Source organism: Musa acuminata, chromosome BXJ2-8 (genome assembly GCF_036884655.1).
Source record: "Musa acuminata AAA Group cultivar baxijiao chromosome BXJ2-8, Cavendish_Baxijiao_AAA, whole genome shotgun sequence".
NCBI lineage: Eukaryota > Viridiplantae > Streptophyta > Magnoliopsida > Zingiberales > Musaceae > Musa > Musa acuminata.
Window position 1 is genome coordinate 19,118,096 of NC_088345.1, and position 18,426 is coordinate 19,136,521.

The 18,426-nt window shown below is 34.6% G+C and overlaps 1 protein-coding gene across 2 annotated transcripts; it reads right to left on the reverse strand.

The window, feature by feature from the left end:
- Positions 1-505: 505 nt before the first annotated feature.
- LOC135619314 (UTP--glucose-1-phosphate uridylyltransferase 3, chloroplastic-like) lies at positions 506-17,693 on the reverse strand. 2 transcript variants are annotated; one of them, XM_065121213.1, is made up of 17 exons: positions 16,906-17,693; positions 15,200-15,380; positions 14,955-15,104; positions 13,439-13,600; positions 13,131-13,303; positions 12,971-13,037; positions 11,155-11,321; positions 9,804-9,962; positions 8,138-8,229; positions 7,943-8,037; positions 7,530-7,607; positions 3,909-4,004; positions 1,645-1,719; positions 1,483-1,574; positions 1,244-1,406; positions 1,114-1,174; positions 506-863 (listed from the first exon to the last, which is right to left on the reverse strand). In XM_065121213.1, the coding sequence occupies exons 1-17, from the start codon at positions 17,592-17,594 to the stop codon at positions 751-753; spliced, it is 2,613 nt and encodes an 870-aa protein (XP_064977285.1). In that variant the 5' UTR covers positions 17,595-17,693; the 3' UTR covers positions 506-750. The 2 variants fall into 2 exon arrangements, 1 of the variants encoding a protein (XP_064977285.1); XR_010489369.1 differs by lacking the exons at positions 506-863; positions 1,114-1,174; positions 1,244-1,406 and adding an exon at positions 2,197-2,326 and having other exon boundaries at positions 1,511-1,574; positions 16,906-17,691.
- Between the last annotated feature and the right edge of the window lie 733 nt (positions 17,694-18,426).

The window sequence follows — 18,426 nt, forward strand, 5'->3', positions numbered from 1 at the left end:
ACATGTTGTATTGATTTTAGATATAAGTATCGCTAATCCACACCGAGTCCGAGATGATGTAACACTTTGATATGTAGCACAAATTTTATGATGGGGTGTGAACGATTAATGGAACATGATAAGACCAACACTAAGGTAAAAATTATATAATAACAAAGATGTCTCCTGCATGACACTGAGATATTAGATACATAGCAGAAGTATCAACCATGTAATATCGAGATGTCAACCATCTGACCTTAGCATGTAAGCCATATAAATCTAACATGTTGTCAACATGGTGCCAACATATCATAAACCAGAACAAGCTTCAACTCACTGCATTTTTAAGCTTGTTAAGTCTGTTCATCTGATGCTTCCATCCCGACTATTGAAGTAAAATAAGTAGTGTTAACACTGCAGAATGGAACTTTTAAATGACAACTAATATGAGACTGTAACTTGTTTCTTCACAGATCTTTAATCCACATAGATTCAACTAAATACAATCAAACAGATGTCAAGATGCAAAAAAACTATCCGTTGAATCTTATACAATTAGTAACTTGTGACAAATTCAATACATTAAATTAGAATAAATATAAATATGAAGAAAAGAAAAAAAAATATCAAGAGAAAACTGGGATGGATGCACATTATCGAAGAAATTACATACAAGATGTTCAACCTAGGTTGAACTAATGAATCAATGAGAAGATGAACTGTGTCAAACAACTGCATATCAATGACTGAGTTACAGGGTCTGAGAGACTATAACTCTACCATTTCCAAGTTAATATGCGTGCCCTTCATCTCATACTTCCAGAACCAGCTACCAGTTTCCATCTCATCTTCTCTAATGGGATCTAACCTAATCATGAAACCTGAATCACATATAGATGCAGGTTAATGTCAGCAGTCCATATTTTGGTATTGCAAGCTCAGATTCACTTTGGGCTTGCATGTTGGGAACAAGCACAATAACTCAGAGATGGTCTTAAAACACATTCTATAAAGCTTGAAACTAGGACTACAACAAAGCAATAATGCATATACGTGATTTTACGTATCGCAAGTCTCAAACAGAATAATGGAAAACCATGCCAGCAAATAAATCAGGTGAACTTTATAGACCTGAATTTTCTGGAATGATACACATTTTGTAACCATCTGGAACCTCGAAAACATGATTTCCCTGCATGAAAAAAAGTCAATATTCAATGTGAATACACAAATTATTCTGCTGATTGTCAGCCAACTGTACCTGCAAGACAACATCCACTGCCTCAAATTCTGCATTTCCATGAAGAATGATTTTCATAGTCTCTAATCTTTGAACATCATGCTTCCAGTAGACATTTTCTGAGGACATCCAGTCGATTCCTCTATTTAAAACCTTAACATTTTGCAGCTTACATCTTGCACATCTTCCACCAGTAGAAGTGAAATGTTAGCTAAATGTTCTGCTCTGAAATCTTAATACTACAAAACAATCAGTCATACCTTTGTCCATAGTGCAGTACTGGTTCATTGTTTTGGTTCATCCTTGCTGAGCCCATTATATTTTCAGCAACAATAATAAGGCTTCCACTGAGCTGAGATCCAAATACAATTTTGGTTATCAAGTACAATGATTTTTTAACAAGGGTATAAGGTCACAAGTACCTGCACATTTCTCCAAACAAATTCTGCTACCTCTATTTGCAACTCAGAACCTTCAGAAATAGAACCACCATAGAACTGCATAAGTTACAAAAAGATAATCCATAATTACTTTGACTCATAAAATAAGACTAAACATAAACTTGAAACCTTTAAAGTATAGCATCTTTCTTCATTACTGAAAACTACTGCTTCCCAGAAGCAAAATCCTAATGAATTATTCAGCAGATGCCCTTGATAGTTCCACATCGATGTAGATTTGTGAGAAATTGTGTAACTCAATATGTATGCCCTCCAAGGACATACATTGAGTATTTTTTTAGGACAAAAAGCCACATGATTTGGGCCATGAGAATTGTGAAATATGTTCACCTAAATCTATCTCTATAAATGGATTCATTATTCTAGTTAATAAGGTCAAACAGGCTAACAACTATTCCTATATATAATCTATAACGAAAGGTTCTAAAACTCATCAGATGGTTAATAGGGATTTGAGAAGCAAAGCTTGTGTTAATTTATTTAGTAAGGTTGCTGTATTTTATATAGTCTTACCTCAGTTGTCAGGATGAAATGAGAGGGTATGTAAGCTACTTTCCCATCCTAATTGCAACTTCAAAATACACCTTTTAGGGCACTTGCTGACATGACCTTACACTAAACTCCAGGTGGTGATCGACATGGACTGAAACTTATGCAAATTGATTAGTCAAAAGAAGAGCCTAACCTAGGAAAGTTATTCAAATCATCACAAATAAAAGATTAGAACCAGAACCAAGATCAGCTAAAATTAAATTATTACATCACTAAATGCATTATCTTGAAGTGTCAAAGACTGATATTAGTCATGCCCTCATGCAACATTGTTTTTAGCATAAGATAGAGAGCAAATATCTAATTTTTGACAGGACAGGAAGTTTACACTGTATCAGAACGTAAAGTTTGGACAGCACAGCACCATTAGTGCAGACATTGTTTTTAGCCTTCATGTGATTTCTGAGTATCACTTGTAAAAGCAGCTCACTCTAAAATTTGTCACTTTTTCTTATACCTTCAAAGGACTAAAGGCAAAAGATAGAATAATAAGAAAGAACAGTAATGCTAGTTGACTATGTTTGCCCTTCCTAGTCAGGAAGAATGGCAATTGGAAGACAAAGCTACACATAATAATAAGAAAGAATGATCATGGATTTTTTCAATGAAGAGTATATATAGTTGGCAACCACCACATTAAATTAATATTCCGACAGAAATTCACATATGCATACTTAATTTGAGCACATGGCTTTACTTCAACAAAATAGTCTATATATGTGAATCCTAGAAAAACTAATGACAACCAAAGAAAGTGGCAAATGCATGTTAGACCCTAATCCACAACATTGACTTCTCAGAAAATGTTCCAAAGAGAATATATACCTGATCCAATTTCCTAACTGACAAAAAACTGATAGAACCTTGAATGAATGCGATTGTTTTTTGGTATGAAAAGAGTCTTTCACGGTCAGAGAACAAGAATATGCTTAATAAAAATTCCCACAAAGCATGGTGTGAGTTAAAACATACTCTGAAAAAGGAAAAATCAGACTTGTGGAACAAGATAGTTCGTAATACTTCATAAACTTTATAGGTGAAAGTGACGTCACAAATTAATTGCACACTGAGACATATCACTTCAAGAATCAAACACAACATTTAATTCTGTTCGGAAACATTTTATTGTTTCAATACAAAATTGGTAGCTTTGGGAAAACTTACAGACCAAATAAATTTATTTCTTCCTGATGATGTTGATATATATAATACAAGGCAGTGAATACAATTAGATCACTATTATATTTAGCACCAACAGAAAATCTAAAACCAAGGAAGCTATTATCCCGTATTGCTTTCATGTTTTAGTCCTCTGGAGGTGCAAGAATATTAAATTCACATCCAACTGTTAAATCAATCTTAATTTATCATAAGATATATGAAGCATAACCCACTATAGTAGCATGCTCAGAGGTAATACTTTCACTTCCATCACACAGTCAACACATGATAACTCATTGATTCATTTCTGTAAATTTTCCTACAGGTCCAAATAAGCATACAGAAAATCTCATACTATTTTGATATTTTTTACAACCCAAGAAATTAGAATACAATGATTTAGTCATTATATATTGCCATAGAACCCAATCATATCTAACATGAGCACATAATGTAAAAACTAAAGGATAAAATTAGAGCTACTGAGATTTTAGATCAATCATTGTGCATACCTTTTGTCTAGTAATCTCCCAAAGTGGACCTAAAGCAGGGTGGAGAAAAATAAGAAATGGGGGCACAGAATTGAAGTATATGCTGTTGTCTTCAATCTGAGAAAATCAGCAAAAGAAATTTAATACCAAGGAATTAAGCACAACAGAACAAATTATATTGGAGTATAAAATTTTTTCAGTAAAAACAAAATTTTATTTTCTCAAGTTGGTTTGATGTTTAAAGCACTGAGGAGTGGCAATGAGCCAAACTAAGACTAGTCAGCTTTACAAACCGACACCCGTGTAATGGAGAAAGTATGAAATAACACGAGAAACTTTACAAGCTAAAACTTAAAAAATATAAAATAAGATGATGGCAAAAAATTGAAGTAAATTCTAGTCCCACAACCTTAGTGACTTGAACCCTGATTATCAAGTTATGTATTATGGTGCCAAATGCCATTGATGCAAAAATGACTCCAAGATCAACTCCAGATTGCTTGATTTAATTAAGCAAGTCAAGGTCTTGATTTGACAATTTCTATATTTTCAATGATTTTTTGTTGGTTTTCAGTAAGCATCCAGATTCCATGAATATGAATTGACACTTGGTTCAATTTTGTATTGATTTTGATTTCAGATTTTAGCTCATATTGAATCACTGTCTCAAATTTAGTTATTATGAGTTAGGCCTTAGAAACCTATCTAGAAGGCTTCTAGTAGGGACATTGCCATTTACACGTGTCGCTTGACTGAGATTTTACTGGAACTATTGTATATTATTCTAGAATTTAGATTAAAGAAATGTTTTGAGTGACTATTTCCTAAAACAAGAGATCTTGGATTCAAATCCAAATCAGATCTGCATTGAAAAGGAAGTCAGCAAATACAAGAAGGGACAGTGTAGATTTCATACTTCAAAGAGAATTCAAATCATGAAACTTTTAGAAAATTTAACTAAAAAAAGAAAGATCTCAATAAGAAGATCAATCAACTAGAGAGAACAAAATCCAATCATAGAAGATATGTTGTATTTTTCCTTTTCAAAAACCTTCTGTAACGAGGTTTCTACCAAACCCCACAAATAGGAGTTTAATTATTTTATCGTGAGATATTTTGATGAAATGTTAGATGTTGATTAAAGGATATATAACCTTGGTTTTTTCTAGTAGGAGAAAATAAATCCATTTGATATTTCAAAAATCTTGGTGTATCCTTGTTGGTAGGCATGTGTTGGCTAGAATATATTGTAGGGTATTTCTAGGAGACATATATTGGTGCTTGTAGAAGAAGTTCATTTTTTTAATATTATTCATTTATTTTTTAGACGAGATGAATGTACAACTAAATATATTTTCTTATTCTAAATTTATTTAGCATCAACTTATGATTACAGATTTAAAATCATGACCTTTCTTTATTTATCAAATATCTTTCAGTCTTTTGTCTTCTTAAGGTATTATGTTATAATATTGTTGTATAATTAATAATTTATATATATCTGCTCGTCAAGTTTTGGCAAATACAATAATATGTTTATGTTTTTATTTGCATCCTACAATATATTATTTTTTAAAGTTTAAAATACGAAAGTTTCTTTAAAAGATTATGTATGTATTGTACTTGGCTGCCACACCACAAACCATGGAGACTGGAATAGCATACGAATTACAAAGAACAGATACTTCAATATGCCTAGTCTTTTAGAAAAACACCAGGATGCAAGTAAAAAAAAAAAACAAACATATTATTGTATGAGACAAAGCTTGACAAGTAGATATATAACACAATCCATTATTTTAAATCTGTAATCATGAATTGATGATAAATAAAAGTGGAATAAAGAAACATACTAGTTGTCTATCCATCTCGTCTAAAAATTATATGAATAATATTTTAAAAATAAAATTCTCATTGAAACACCCATAAGATCCTTTTAATAATTATTTTAAAAATTATAAAACTATTTATCTTATATTTAATTATTTATCCAAGAAATATCCTCCAATGTAACATATCCAAAACATACCTAATAAAGGATACACCAAGATTTGCAAAATATCAAATGAACTCGTTTTCTCCTTTTAATTATGAAAATATTTTAAATAGATAGATATGATAATAGGCAATAACACAGATAGGCATTACTTTTTATGAAAAAAATTGGCCCTACTATGACGTAACTTTGATAACTTAATTAGCATGAGACGTGGCTATTTAGCCCATTTCATCCTAGGATAGGATTGAAAAAGGTGATGTCTTTACACGATGTCAATGCTCGAATGTGATAAGCTGAAAAAATGCTGAGAAGTCATACATGGACTATACTCAAGAATCCAAATATTTGGTACTTGCCCAATATATTGTGCGAAAAAACAAACGACTAAAAACTCATCCACTCTCAAAATATAAAGTACTACACATATGCAAGATTTGTATTGCAATGTGATAATTGGTGACATTTTAATTCAAACACTAAATAGTAATAGGTACTAGTAAGAGAGGACTCAACTAAAACCAGCAACTAAACGATTTTTCTCATGATAAGTATTACTATGGACATAAAGTGTCAGGCTATTTCAATATCCATGGTAACGCTCGTAAGATAGTAACAAAGTGCCAAAAGAATATCCTAGTGCATGAGACTCCCACTAGGTCAAAGAAGATCAATGTTCATAGCGATATGCAAGTAGAGATACCATTTTCATGACACAAACCTTACTCAAACCAAAAAGGATTGATTTCACGGTGATGCTAAAGCTCCACCTTCCAATAACTATGTATATGGAATCAAGTTGTAGCATTGAAAGCATGGTATGCAATTTCGAATGGTATCGCCCGGTACGGGCGATACATACCGGTCCGACGACATACCGGTACGCGGACCGCCCGCTACCGGATAGACCGTGCTATAGTGCTATAGTGTTACACTGTAGCAGTGCTACAGTAAGAGGAAATCGCTCGGTAAGCCCTGATGTACCATTCGGTATGCCCTGGTGTACCACTCGGTACGCTGGTACCGTACCGTACCGAGCCAAACTCGAATCATCGATACGGTACGGTATTGCATACCTTGATTGAAAGTCCATCTATATGTTGGCATAGAAGATGTAACTTTTTTTGATAGTAAAACTAACACGTGGACACAAATCCAAGACAAGTATAACTCTCAATCAGACCAAAGGTGTCAGTTGTGAAAGTAAAAGATAGGACACAATTGATAGGCGTCAAGTGGTGCTAACTAAAAACAAACAGCCACTGTATTGGTTCAAAACAAACCTTGTCCACCTTGAAGTGTTCATCTAAGAAGACACATGCAACCAATATTTGATTGCCACCATTGCAGCTAGTACTTCTGTTCATTTATAAGAGGGTGCTGGTCCATACAACAGAAGTTCCAGAAGAAAGACAATGCCAATGAATGTCTTAAGGCAATTGACACTTCAACAAATATCAAGGGCCTGGAGTATGGAGAACAACCAGGTCCAATCATTTGCTAATGCAAGTGCTTGCAGGACCATATTAATAACACAACAGATTTATAGAAATACAACAGTTGGATGAAGAAAAAAAATCATATGATTTTAATTACAGCAAGAATCCAGTGCTAATCAAGATTAAATCTTAACTAGAATGAAATACCTTGGGGATTTCTATATCACAAGATGAGAGAAGTTCATAAGCATTCCGCAAGACATCCAAAAGTGCACCATCTGGGGTCTGCACATGAACAAGTATTAAAGAGGTAGTTGAATTTCAGACTCAAATTTGAAAGAACAAATAAATTTTGGATATGTCTTAGGTTCAAAAAGGAGTCGTTAGTGGGAAAGATATCATAACTTTGCTCCACTTCAGAAAACCAATCAAATAAACAGAAGCTCTTGTTGGTCATGTTTGTCATTATTGCATGCAAGTGTTACACCCTAGAGTATGATGCAAGTTTGATAATGCATGCCACCTTAATTGTTATTAATAACTAATAAAAAATGTCAAAAGAGAAATTCATCAATCAATAAGTTATTGTGAATTTATTTTAGTATTTAAGCTTCACAAACCTGATGCAATGAATTGCTTGTTTGTTTCCTTTTCCTTTTGGCTGATGAAGTGACCCTTTTTCTTTCATTATATACAATGAATGTATCGAGAACAGCTGTAAATAGAAAACATGATTTAAAGCTCCTTAGTAAAACCAAGCAAAGGCAGACAAGATTATGTCCTAGGATGGTAACAAAAGCATAATGACCTCGTACATTCAATGTCTCCCAGGCACCTAGTGTTACAAGTATTCAGAAAGTTATCTGCAATATTTTGCATCGTACACTCTAGCCTACCTCCAAATGCACTGCAACATGGAAAAGGATAGAGGGGTAAATAAGGATGGAGCCATTATGAAATGCCAAAAAATGAATTGCCCATCATGAAAACATTTGGCATGGACCATCAGTCCCTAATAAAAACATGTAAATGCTTTTCTTATGTAGACTATCGTTGCGATGTACTATATTCATTTAATAGAAAATGAGCATAAAAAATTCAAAAATGGTATATTAAATGCCCTTAATAAAACATAAGTTGTGTTGCAAGATCTGATAGTGGGAAACATTTCTCCTTATTTAATAGGTTAACAATGTTTCATGTTAATGATGCAATGATAACAACTCAGAAGCCCAAACCCAGTAGTCATCATCAAGTCAATTAATTGTATGCAAACATCCAAGCTACAGTATCCAAGTTGAAAAGCAAATGTATATTATACAGCTAATTATTATCCAAAATTAACTCAAAAACATAAGTAAAATTTATCATTCATCCATGTTGACGAATGCTTGTCATTTTTTAAAAGGAATATTGTCCACCCAAGGATCATCTCATATGTTAGTATGACTGATTGACTTTAGAGAATCCTAAGTATTATACTCATGCCAAAACAAGATCAATACAAAAATAACAATACAACAAATACTCAGACACATGCATTATTCCTATAAAGGAATATGGTCATAGGCAAAAGAGATTATACATTTCTAGTCCAGCAAAGTAGCAAACTATCCTGGATAGCTCAATAACAATGAAGACATATTCAATACATTTATTAAAAATACATTGTGTGATATTCAGATCGTTTGGTATTGGTCATGCCCTGACATTATTGCATGAGAATTTGACAAATGTACATATACTTCAATATGATTTTGAACATTTCCTCCTCTCTGGTAAAAGCAGCTCATGAAGGCCTATCTAGGTTAGGGAACTAACAATTGATAAGAGCAGCAACCAGATAACATGAGGTAATCCCTACAGTTGAGGTTAGGACAGAAAGCAGATATGGTTCTTTACATTCAGCACTAAATAATTCTTATACTTTATATCATTCCCCCAAGATTCTCAGAAGCTTTTCAGGAGTAGACTACAAAAACATGCCTCATTTTATGAAGTAATTGATGGCTCTTGTTCTGTGCAATGTTTCCTTTGTGGAAATAATATATTTATTATACACTTAAATCAACATTTGGCTCTTGTAAGTTTCTAATTGTACAATTCTGGGAAAGACAATTTAAAACAAATATACAATTAAGAAATTGCCTTGCAAACTCATAAAATAAATTAGCAAACAGTAGTCAGGTAGTTCATTGAAGATGCAATACAACATAAAGAATGCTTTGTTTCAAATATAAGGAGAAGCAAGAAAAGACAGGGAGATGAAAAACAATATCATTTCAGTTCATGAGCAAGCTTTGAAGTAATCAAATTCACACTGCCAATTAAATTCTCAAAATTTGTGACACTGCATTGTATAGCAATGAACTTATTCATAAGACAAAAGCTATTCCATCAGTGGGTGATCAATAGTAAGTAAATCTAACATAGAACCATTAACTGACAAATCTATAAGATACTTTTTGTGAGAATTTGTACCTATGCTGAATACCAAGATGATCCACATATGAAACTGGCTTTTTCAAATTCAATACCATGCCTGGCAAGCAATTTGTACCCCGACAAGATCCAACTTTTTCAGCAGATTTCAGATCAACATAAAGAATATTTGTGTTTGCTGGAAACTGAGGCTGCAAGCTAAATCACAATGAAGGAACAATAAACATCAAAATGATACCCCAATAATATATGGAATGGAGATAATCCAGGAAGAATAATGAGAAGAAATACACGACTCGCTACCAGTACCAACATGCTAATTCTGCAAATAAAATCTTATGCATCAGAGGTCAGTAATGATGTCAGTAAGAACAAAATAAACAACAAAAATGACAGCTTGAATGTATTTTGAAAAGGATCAAAGTAGTCATTCATTATTTCGATCAAACCACAGAGGTGTGTCTCAGTAAGTAAAGAGCAATTTCCTCCCAACAGCTCCAGGCTTATACATAAGATACGATGACCATTTACTAGAGTGCCAAGAATAAATCCTGACAAAGCCTTTTCCATTAATAGTTTTATAAATTAAATTCTTATGAATCCCTTACATGCTAGATCAGCTTCTTCCAAATTACTAGAATGTTTGCCAGAAAAGTTCAACTACCTTCTAATGGTTTAAAATTACTTTAAGTATCATTATCGAGTTTCAAAAACAGGTGCTTAATGAACAAAAATAAAGTCATCACATAGATACATGGATAAGATATAGTACAAAACTATAAATGCTTTAGATGATATCTTGTCAAATTCAAACTAATAGGACAACTAACTTATTAACTTTATTAGTTTGAATCATTGATACAAAATGATTAAAGTCCAAATTGATAATGACAGACTCATCTATTTTTTATGAACCTAATTATTGATCCAAAACGCTTAGGCCCAAGTTAATGATAGTAGACCAATCAACAATCTAATTTTCCTCCCTTATCTGATGTAGGACTAAACTGGGTGTCACGTATCTAGAATTTGATATTTAGGTTTTAAGAAAGCCAGATGCCTAGGACTACCTAGGTAGAAGGCCTAACTACTACATAGTATGCAAATGTTCAAGAAGGTCACCAGATGGATGGCCCTACTTGATGGAAGAAAGAAGCAAATTCCCAAAAGCCAGTAAATTTACTTTTATATGTATGAAAATTAATAATACATTTAGAAACTACATCTTCCCTCTTTAGAAGGAATAAAAAAAATAACAATATTATTCTCCACTCCAAATCCAGTAACTCAACATGAAGAGCAATTTGACTGAGTAAAATTTTCACAAAATAAATATAACAGAAGTAAGTCATCCTTTTTTTACAATACATGTCGCAAATAGAGAGCATACCTATCAAAAGAAGTAGGCCTATCCATAATGCCAAACTTCTCAAACTCAGTGTACTCAATACATGTAATACCATAAGACCATGTCCTGTCATGGTTGTGTTTCTCAACAAGCACATTTACTCCTTCTGTTGCTCCTAAGTTTCGCTGACAGGAAGCAAAACCTAATTTCTGCAGCACTTCAAATGTCAGGAAAAAATGTATATTCAATGATAATTCTTGTGTCTAAATAAATTAGTAACTCAAACTAATAAAAGAATAGAAAAAGTGATCATTATTTTACTCATAAGAAACTAAGTATACTAATTATCATGTATTTAAGTCATCCACATAGTCAAATAATCTTGATCAGTGATTTAAAAAGCGCTAGGCGCCAAGGTCCAAAAACACCCGAGGCGCTAAGCGCTCACCTAGGTGCTCGCCCGAGCGAAACGAGGTACTAAAATATAAAAATATATAATATAATTAATAAATATAATTATTTAAATAAAAATATGATATTAAATTAAGAAAATCTTGTAAAATTACAATATCACATTAACAAAAAGTCTCAAAATTAAAAAAAATAACAATAATTTCAAATAAATAAAAATTAATAGTATTAAAATCAAAATAATATATCATTAATCTAATAAATAAAAATATTGTTACTAGTATATAGTTAGTATATTAACAGTATATGAAGTGAGAAGAGTGTAAGAGGAAGATCAAGGCTACTGACTGAGAGCAGTGGTAGCGGGAGCGGGAGCGGCGAGCGACGACAGTGGCAGTGATAGTAGCAAGCAACAACAGCGGGACTGAGAGCGGCGAGCGACGACAATGGTAGAGGTAGCAGCGAGCAACAATAGCGAGAGCGGGAGCGACGAGCGACGATAGTGGCAGCGGCAGCGGTAGAAGCGAGCAGCGAGAGCGGGAGTGGTGACAATGGCAGTGACAGCGGTAGAAACGAGCAGCGGTAGCGATAGCGGGGGCGGCGATAGTGGCAGCGACAGCGGTAGCAGCGGCAGCAAGAGCGGGAGCGGCGAGCAAGGTTAGGGTTAGGAAGTCACGAGAGGAAGGCTGATATCGGTTGAACCAACTAAAGCACCAGAGACTGAACCAGACCTAAAATGCTGGTTCGGTCACCTGGTTTAACTTGGGCGCTCGCCCGAAGCGCCCTATGCCTGGGCTCGAGCGAGCGCCCAGGCGGCGCCTCTTTGAAGCGCGTCGCCTAGAAATGAAACGAAGCGATTAGGCCTCGCCTTGCCTGAGCGCCTAGGCGAGCGCCCAAGCGCCTATTGAAATCACTGATCTAGGTGCCAGCATAGGCACTCAGGTAGTAGCCAAGCCAATTTCAAGAAAAAAGTCACTTCATTCTGGTAAAGTTAAGCTAATTTAGAAACATCACTAGAGTTTCCAACAATTTTTTAGAAATATCAGCCTACCTTAATTTTTGTAGCAAAATATCGATAGTCAAAGTCCTTGGAGGATGTATTACAATAAGTAATTGAACCCAAAGAGTTCTAGTCCACCTTGTGATATCAACCTAGTACTAGATGACATCACTAGAAAAAAATAATAATAACAAATATACTGAGCAGCACCAAGAATGGTCATTACTGGTGCTTGGCTGCAGCCCTTTTAACATTGCACAAAGAAGCTCCTCTGAATGTTCCAAATGCTTCACATTCTAATTAAAATTAGAGCAGGGACTCACCATATACTATAGCAATTATTAACACCCTAATCAATGTCTTTCTTTCTCAAGTGCAATTAAACCTAAAGTAGTGTTGACACCACAGTCAACACAATTAAAAGCATAGCAAACCATAAATTTACACCTTGTCATAGTGCAGACCTATTCCTGCCAATGCCAAAAGTGTCAAGTCAGTCGCAGCCACAACATTACTGCAGCAGGAGAACATAGAATCACTAATAAAAACTTTGAAAGATTAGTTATTGGACTTTCTACGCTACATAATACATAGAGAAAAAGATAACCTGACTTGTCGAACAGTAGCACCTTTTCTTCCATGATCATAGAACCATTGGAATATGCATTTGTCATTTGCAAGCTTCCAGATTGCGCCATGACCACCAGGTTTGCAGACTGGTGTGAGTGGTCTGGTTATCAACCAGCGACCATCTTCAGCAGCCAAAACTGGCACCAGAGGCTGTGGGATAACATATATAGAAGAATCAGTGAAACAAGACTTGGTGGCAACATTAGGAGACAATTATGTGCATTTACTTTGAAATCCTAACAAGATTTGCATTAAAGAACACTAAGAATATTACAATACATATACCTGTTCAAAAAGCCGAAATTTTTCTTTGCTTCTCCCAAACCATCTGAATTTTTCACAGAGTGCAATTAAGTGATTATGATTGTTCTTCACTGAACTTGTCATGATTGCAACAGGAGTTATACATTGTTTCCCATAGATCTTGAAATAAAGGAACTCTCTAGCCTGGAATTCAGCACAGGTTAACTAGCTTTTCTAGTTGAGTAAATCAGTTATAATATTAAAAGCACATCCTGGCTCCCGCAAGCCAATGAAGATGTCATATAGGCAGCAATGAATCAAACAACCCCTCATAAGAACAAAAAATAACCTGATCAGCTCATGTCTCAAATATGTACATAATTATATCTGTAAAATAACCTATAGCTGCTTGGTTAAGACAAATTGGAAAAGAAAATAATCCATTAACTGGATGTAAGCCTAATAATAATAATCTAGAGTTATTGGCTTGGTAGGATCTCCACAATCACTGTGTAAAAGCAGAAGAGGATATATTGTTCAACATGAAATATCCACCACTTATTTGCATTTATTTTCTAGATCTTTTGGTAAATTTTCACCAAAGAAACAGAGAAGGAAGACAGACATGCACACGAGAAATATATCACAGAAGATAATTTTTCACCATTATATATATGTAAAGCAGACTGTCTTGGTCCACACTTTATTGGTTATAAGATATCTATTTTCAAATATTAAATAGGAAAAATGAACCATCTGAAGAGAAGTAATAGATAAGAGTTTGAAATGCTTCCTAAGATAGAGAAAGAAATTGGATTCACCACAAAATATAACTTATAGATTAGTTCAGAAAAATTTCCCAAAATACTAACAAGAATATTTCCTGATAAAGATAAGGGCAATTAAATGAAACTACTATATCCTCAAGAAAGACTTTTACCCACTAGATCACAGATGTCATAAGTTCCCTAATACTTTCAGCGGAAAACAACTTCTAGTATGAATTAAATATCATCCTGTATCAAACATTGTACAGCACCATGGTAAGTTGGTAAGTACCACTTAATTATAGCTGATACAGCTAGAACATTTGGTGCTTTTTATTGCTTCATATGTTAAAGCTCACAAGAACATAATATACACTAAAAGTGAACATGTAAATATAGTAGGTCAGGTTTCTCTCCTTGGAAAAAAAATGTTGCTACTGGAGAAAAGAGAGAAAAATTATATCATAATCTGTTTCTTAATAGGCGGTTATGAGTTCATATAAAAATATTAACTACACCAACTCTGTAATCATATAAATCTAATACATATACACATAATAATCAGATGTACAAAAGATAAGGATTCACATTGCTTTAAAGCAGGTGTTGTTGTAAAATTGTATGAACCATAAATTATCAACAAAATAATTAAAGAACTAACAAAATCCAATCAATGATATTTCTTTGGAAAAAATGAAATAAAAATGACAATAAAAAGACAGAACAAAAAGAATTGTATTTGTAAAAAGCATAACATCCTTGTTTAGATTAAAAGAATCTACATCTTGTACCTGGAGATCTCTAATTAAACCTTCCAATAGAGTTCGTCCACAAAATGGAAGTAGTGCAGCAGGAAGACATTCACGTGTGTTGGGGTCAACCAAACCAAGACGGTCCCCTGCACCACCAAGCGGATAGATTTCACCTAGTTTCGGCAAACCCTAGAGATAATGAAACTTGCTTAACAACTTCAGAAGGTTATCGTAGCAAATGTATAGAAGGACAAACATTTATAACATATTTGAGGTTTACCAACCTCAATTCCCCATAGAGCTGCTTGAGATGCATCCTCTGTATTTTCCAGAAGATCAAGTCCTCTAGGAACATGAAGCTTTACCCTCTCACTTCCTCGAGCCTTGTAAGAGTGAAGATATGAATTCATAGACTGTCCATCAACTTTCGAGGATGAAAGAAGCTGTAATGTCATTACTTGATACCTAAGTAAGAAAAAAGAATATATTTTACTATAGTCTTAAATCTTAAATATATGCATCAAACGTAAAAAAAAAAAATCTTAAATATTGCATCTAACATCTTCATTATTTATACTAAAATGGTTAAGAGGAATCCCATTTTGCTTTAGTTTGAAAAATGCTTCGTAAATTAAACTATCTAAACTGTAAATTCTTGTGTATTTTAAATAATTCACCATAACCATAATCATAAGCCAACACTTGAGTATCCATATAACACCTGGACTTGGTCATGTCCAAGACCAAGTCCTTTGTAAACAAGATTCCCAATTTTAAGTACTTGTGTCTCCATCTTATCTCACTACCTAATGTCTAAATATAAGCTTACAACATCAACCCCACGATAAGGCCATCCAGAGCAGATTACCACATTTGCATACTGTCACAAAAGGGTTAATCTTCATTGATATTCTATTGGAGGATCTTTGAATTTAATTTAGTTCATCTTAGTTGAGACATCCAATTGGCTAGTGCATTATTGCACAAATCACAGGTTTCGGGTTCAACTCCATGTGTGAGCATCATATACAATGTCATTTAATATGACAGACTTCTAATTTAAAAATTATTAATTCACATATGGTTTTGATTAAGCAAACAAAAGCTCGAAATTAGAGAAATAAAGATAGAGGAATCAAAATAAAGCCAAAAAAAGTTCTGCAGAAATATCTCAACCAAAAGACAATACCTCGGCAATAAAGCTCACTTAGTCCGCATGATTTTGAGGTGTCTTTGAAACAAACTTCTTTGTTTACAAATTAAAGAAAGAAAGGAGAAGTAAATGAAGGTCATCGAAGGCAAGGTGTTGCATATTGGCTAAGTCCAATCTGAAATTCCGAGTTTGATTTGGGTTGTTATAAGATGATTTTGTCATTTCAGATGATTCTACAAATCGAAATGGTAGGGTTAGTTAGATGGCAGTCAGTAGGATTAATTTAGCTGGAAAAGGTTTAGTAGAATCTTCTTGTGAATATATATCAAGATTAGTAGAATGGATCATGGGAAGGAAAGGTAACCTGAATCAAACATCAGATGTTCATCCATAAATAAGACCTTGTTTTTATTTTTTGAGAAAAAAAAACACAAACACCATGTTTTATCTCTCCACACGAGTGAAAGAACTAAATAATAATTCCCCCAAGAGGAAGAAAGTTATAAATTATTAAGAGAAAATTTGAATTTAGAGGATATATTCATGTTGAAAACTCAAACATATATCCAATTGGAGAGGAGTATTTTACTTGTTGGAGAAGGGAATATTCAATTGTTTACCAAAAGAAAAGGAGTTATACTTTCAATTCTTTTATCTTACACCTTTATTGCTCTTCTGCTAGTTACAATTTCTTTCACCCTTCTGGTGCTACACAGAAAACTTTTATAGGAAAAGAATCCTGTATAAAGTGATTGCAGTAAATCTTTCATTCCTAGTCCAACTTAACAAATAGAAGTCTACCAAAAGATAAGGTAATGAACAACAAACTCAACTCACCCAATGATTCCTCCAATGCAATCATAGAATTCCTCGACTTCTTCCAGAGTATGTAAAAGCATCTTCAGCTGGTCAATTTCGATATCCCCAATGTCCCGCTTGCTACGTTCATTACCACCAATCTCATTGCCGTCCAAACTCCACTTTTCAATCATATCCGCCAATGCATAGAATGCTGTCCGTAACGCGCTCCTCTCTGCCTGATGAAGCTGGCCGCCCCAATCCATCTCCGCGCCAAGAACATGCTCCTGGCCGCCGGCGACTAGGCATTTAAGCAAGAACACCTCGGAAGCCTCCAACCGATCAAGGACCAGGTGCGCGGACGGCCCAAAGAAATTCCTAACCCTAGAATCGGCATCGAGAACGTTTAGCCGCTCCGCAAGGCTCTTCGCCGCGAGGAGGCCAGAGCGGAGAGCATCAAGGTGGGCAATCTCCTCACCGAAGTCAAATTCAGGTGCCGGAGCTTGCTCAACGGGGACAGTAGAGACGCGAAGCCATCGTAATGAAGAGGAAGAGGACGGCAATAGCGAGGGGGATGTGGAGGGGAGGGGTCGTCTGAAGAGGAGGGTGCGAGATTGGGATTGGGATTGGGGAAGAGAAAGGGAGAAGAGGAAGGGGAAGGAGGGAGAGGAGAGGGTTTGGGGGGAGCAGAGGGAGGCGTGGAGAAAAGTAGAGGAAGTCGACGCCATGGGACTGAGAGCGAGCGATGAAGAGGAAGACGAAGAGGGAGAGGGAGAAGGAAAGGGAGAACGCTGTTTAAAGAACGAAGGGTACAGGATAAGAGAGCGGGCTCGAGAGCAAGCCTATGGTACTGCCAAAAATACGTTGCATTTCAGTTCTCGACACACGCTTTCACCAACCACCTATTGCCTCGGTGTGTCCCGCCCATTCTTGTTACAATCTCCAATTAAAAAACAGGTACGTCTGTGAAAAGAGTTCTGGTCTTGTTGGGGAAGAGAGGAGGGAAGGCATATGCGAAGCGCAGATTCTATCGACTGGTTTTATAATTTGGAGCCCGACTATACAACCCAATTTGTTTACCTCCATTCTCGGCAACCTACGAAACGGTGGCCCCGTGCTTCCTTTGCGAGTAAACGAAACGTTTTTTTTTTTTTTTTTTACGAGTGAAAGGGATGGGAAAGAAGATATTTCGGAGCGGGAAAATTTAATATATTTTACTTTTGAATTTTTTTCTTTTTTTCTCTCTTAAATGAAGCTTCGCACTTATTAGAGTCCATGGAGTGGTCATCTACCCTTATAATTAACCATAATTAATATTTTGATCTTTATATTTTAAAAAATAATATTATGATCTATATAAAAAATAAAATATTTAATCTAAATTCTCGTTATTTTTTAAGTAATATATTTAAAAAAATTATAAATAAAAATAATAAAAATATAAATTTATTATATTTTTAATTATTAATTTTATATAATTTTTTCGATTTATATAAATTTTTAATGAAGAATTAAGATTAAATATTTTAGTGTGATCGGTAATCCACGTGTGACGCGTCG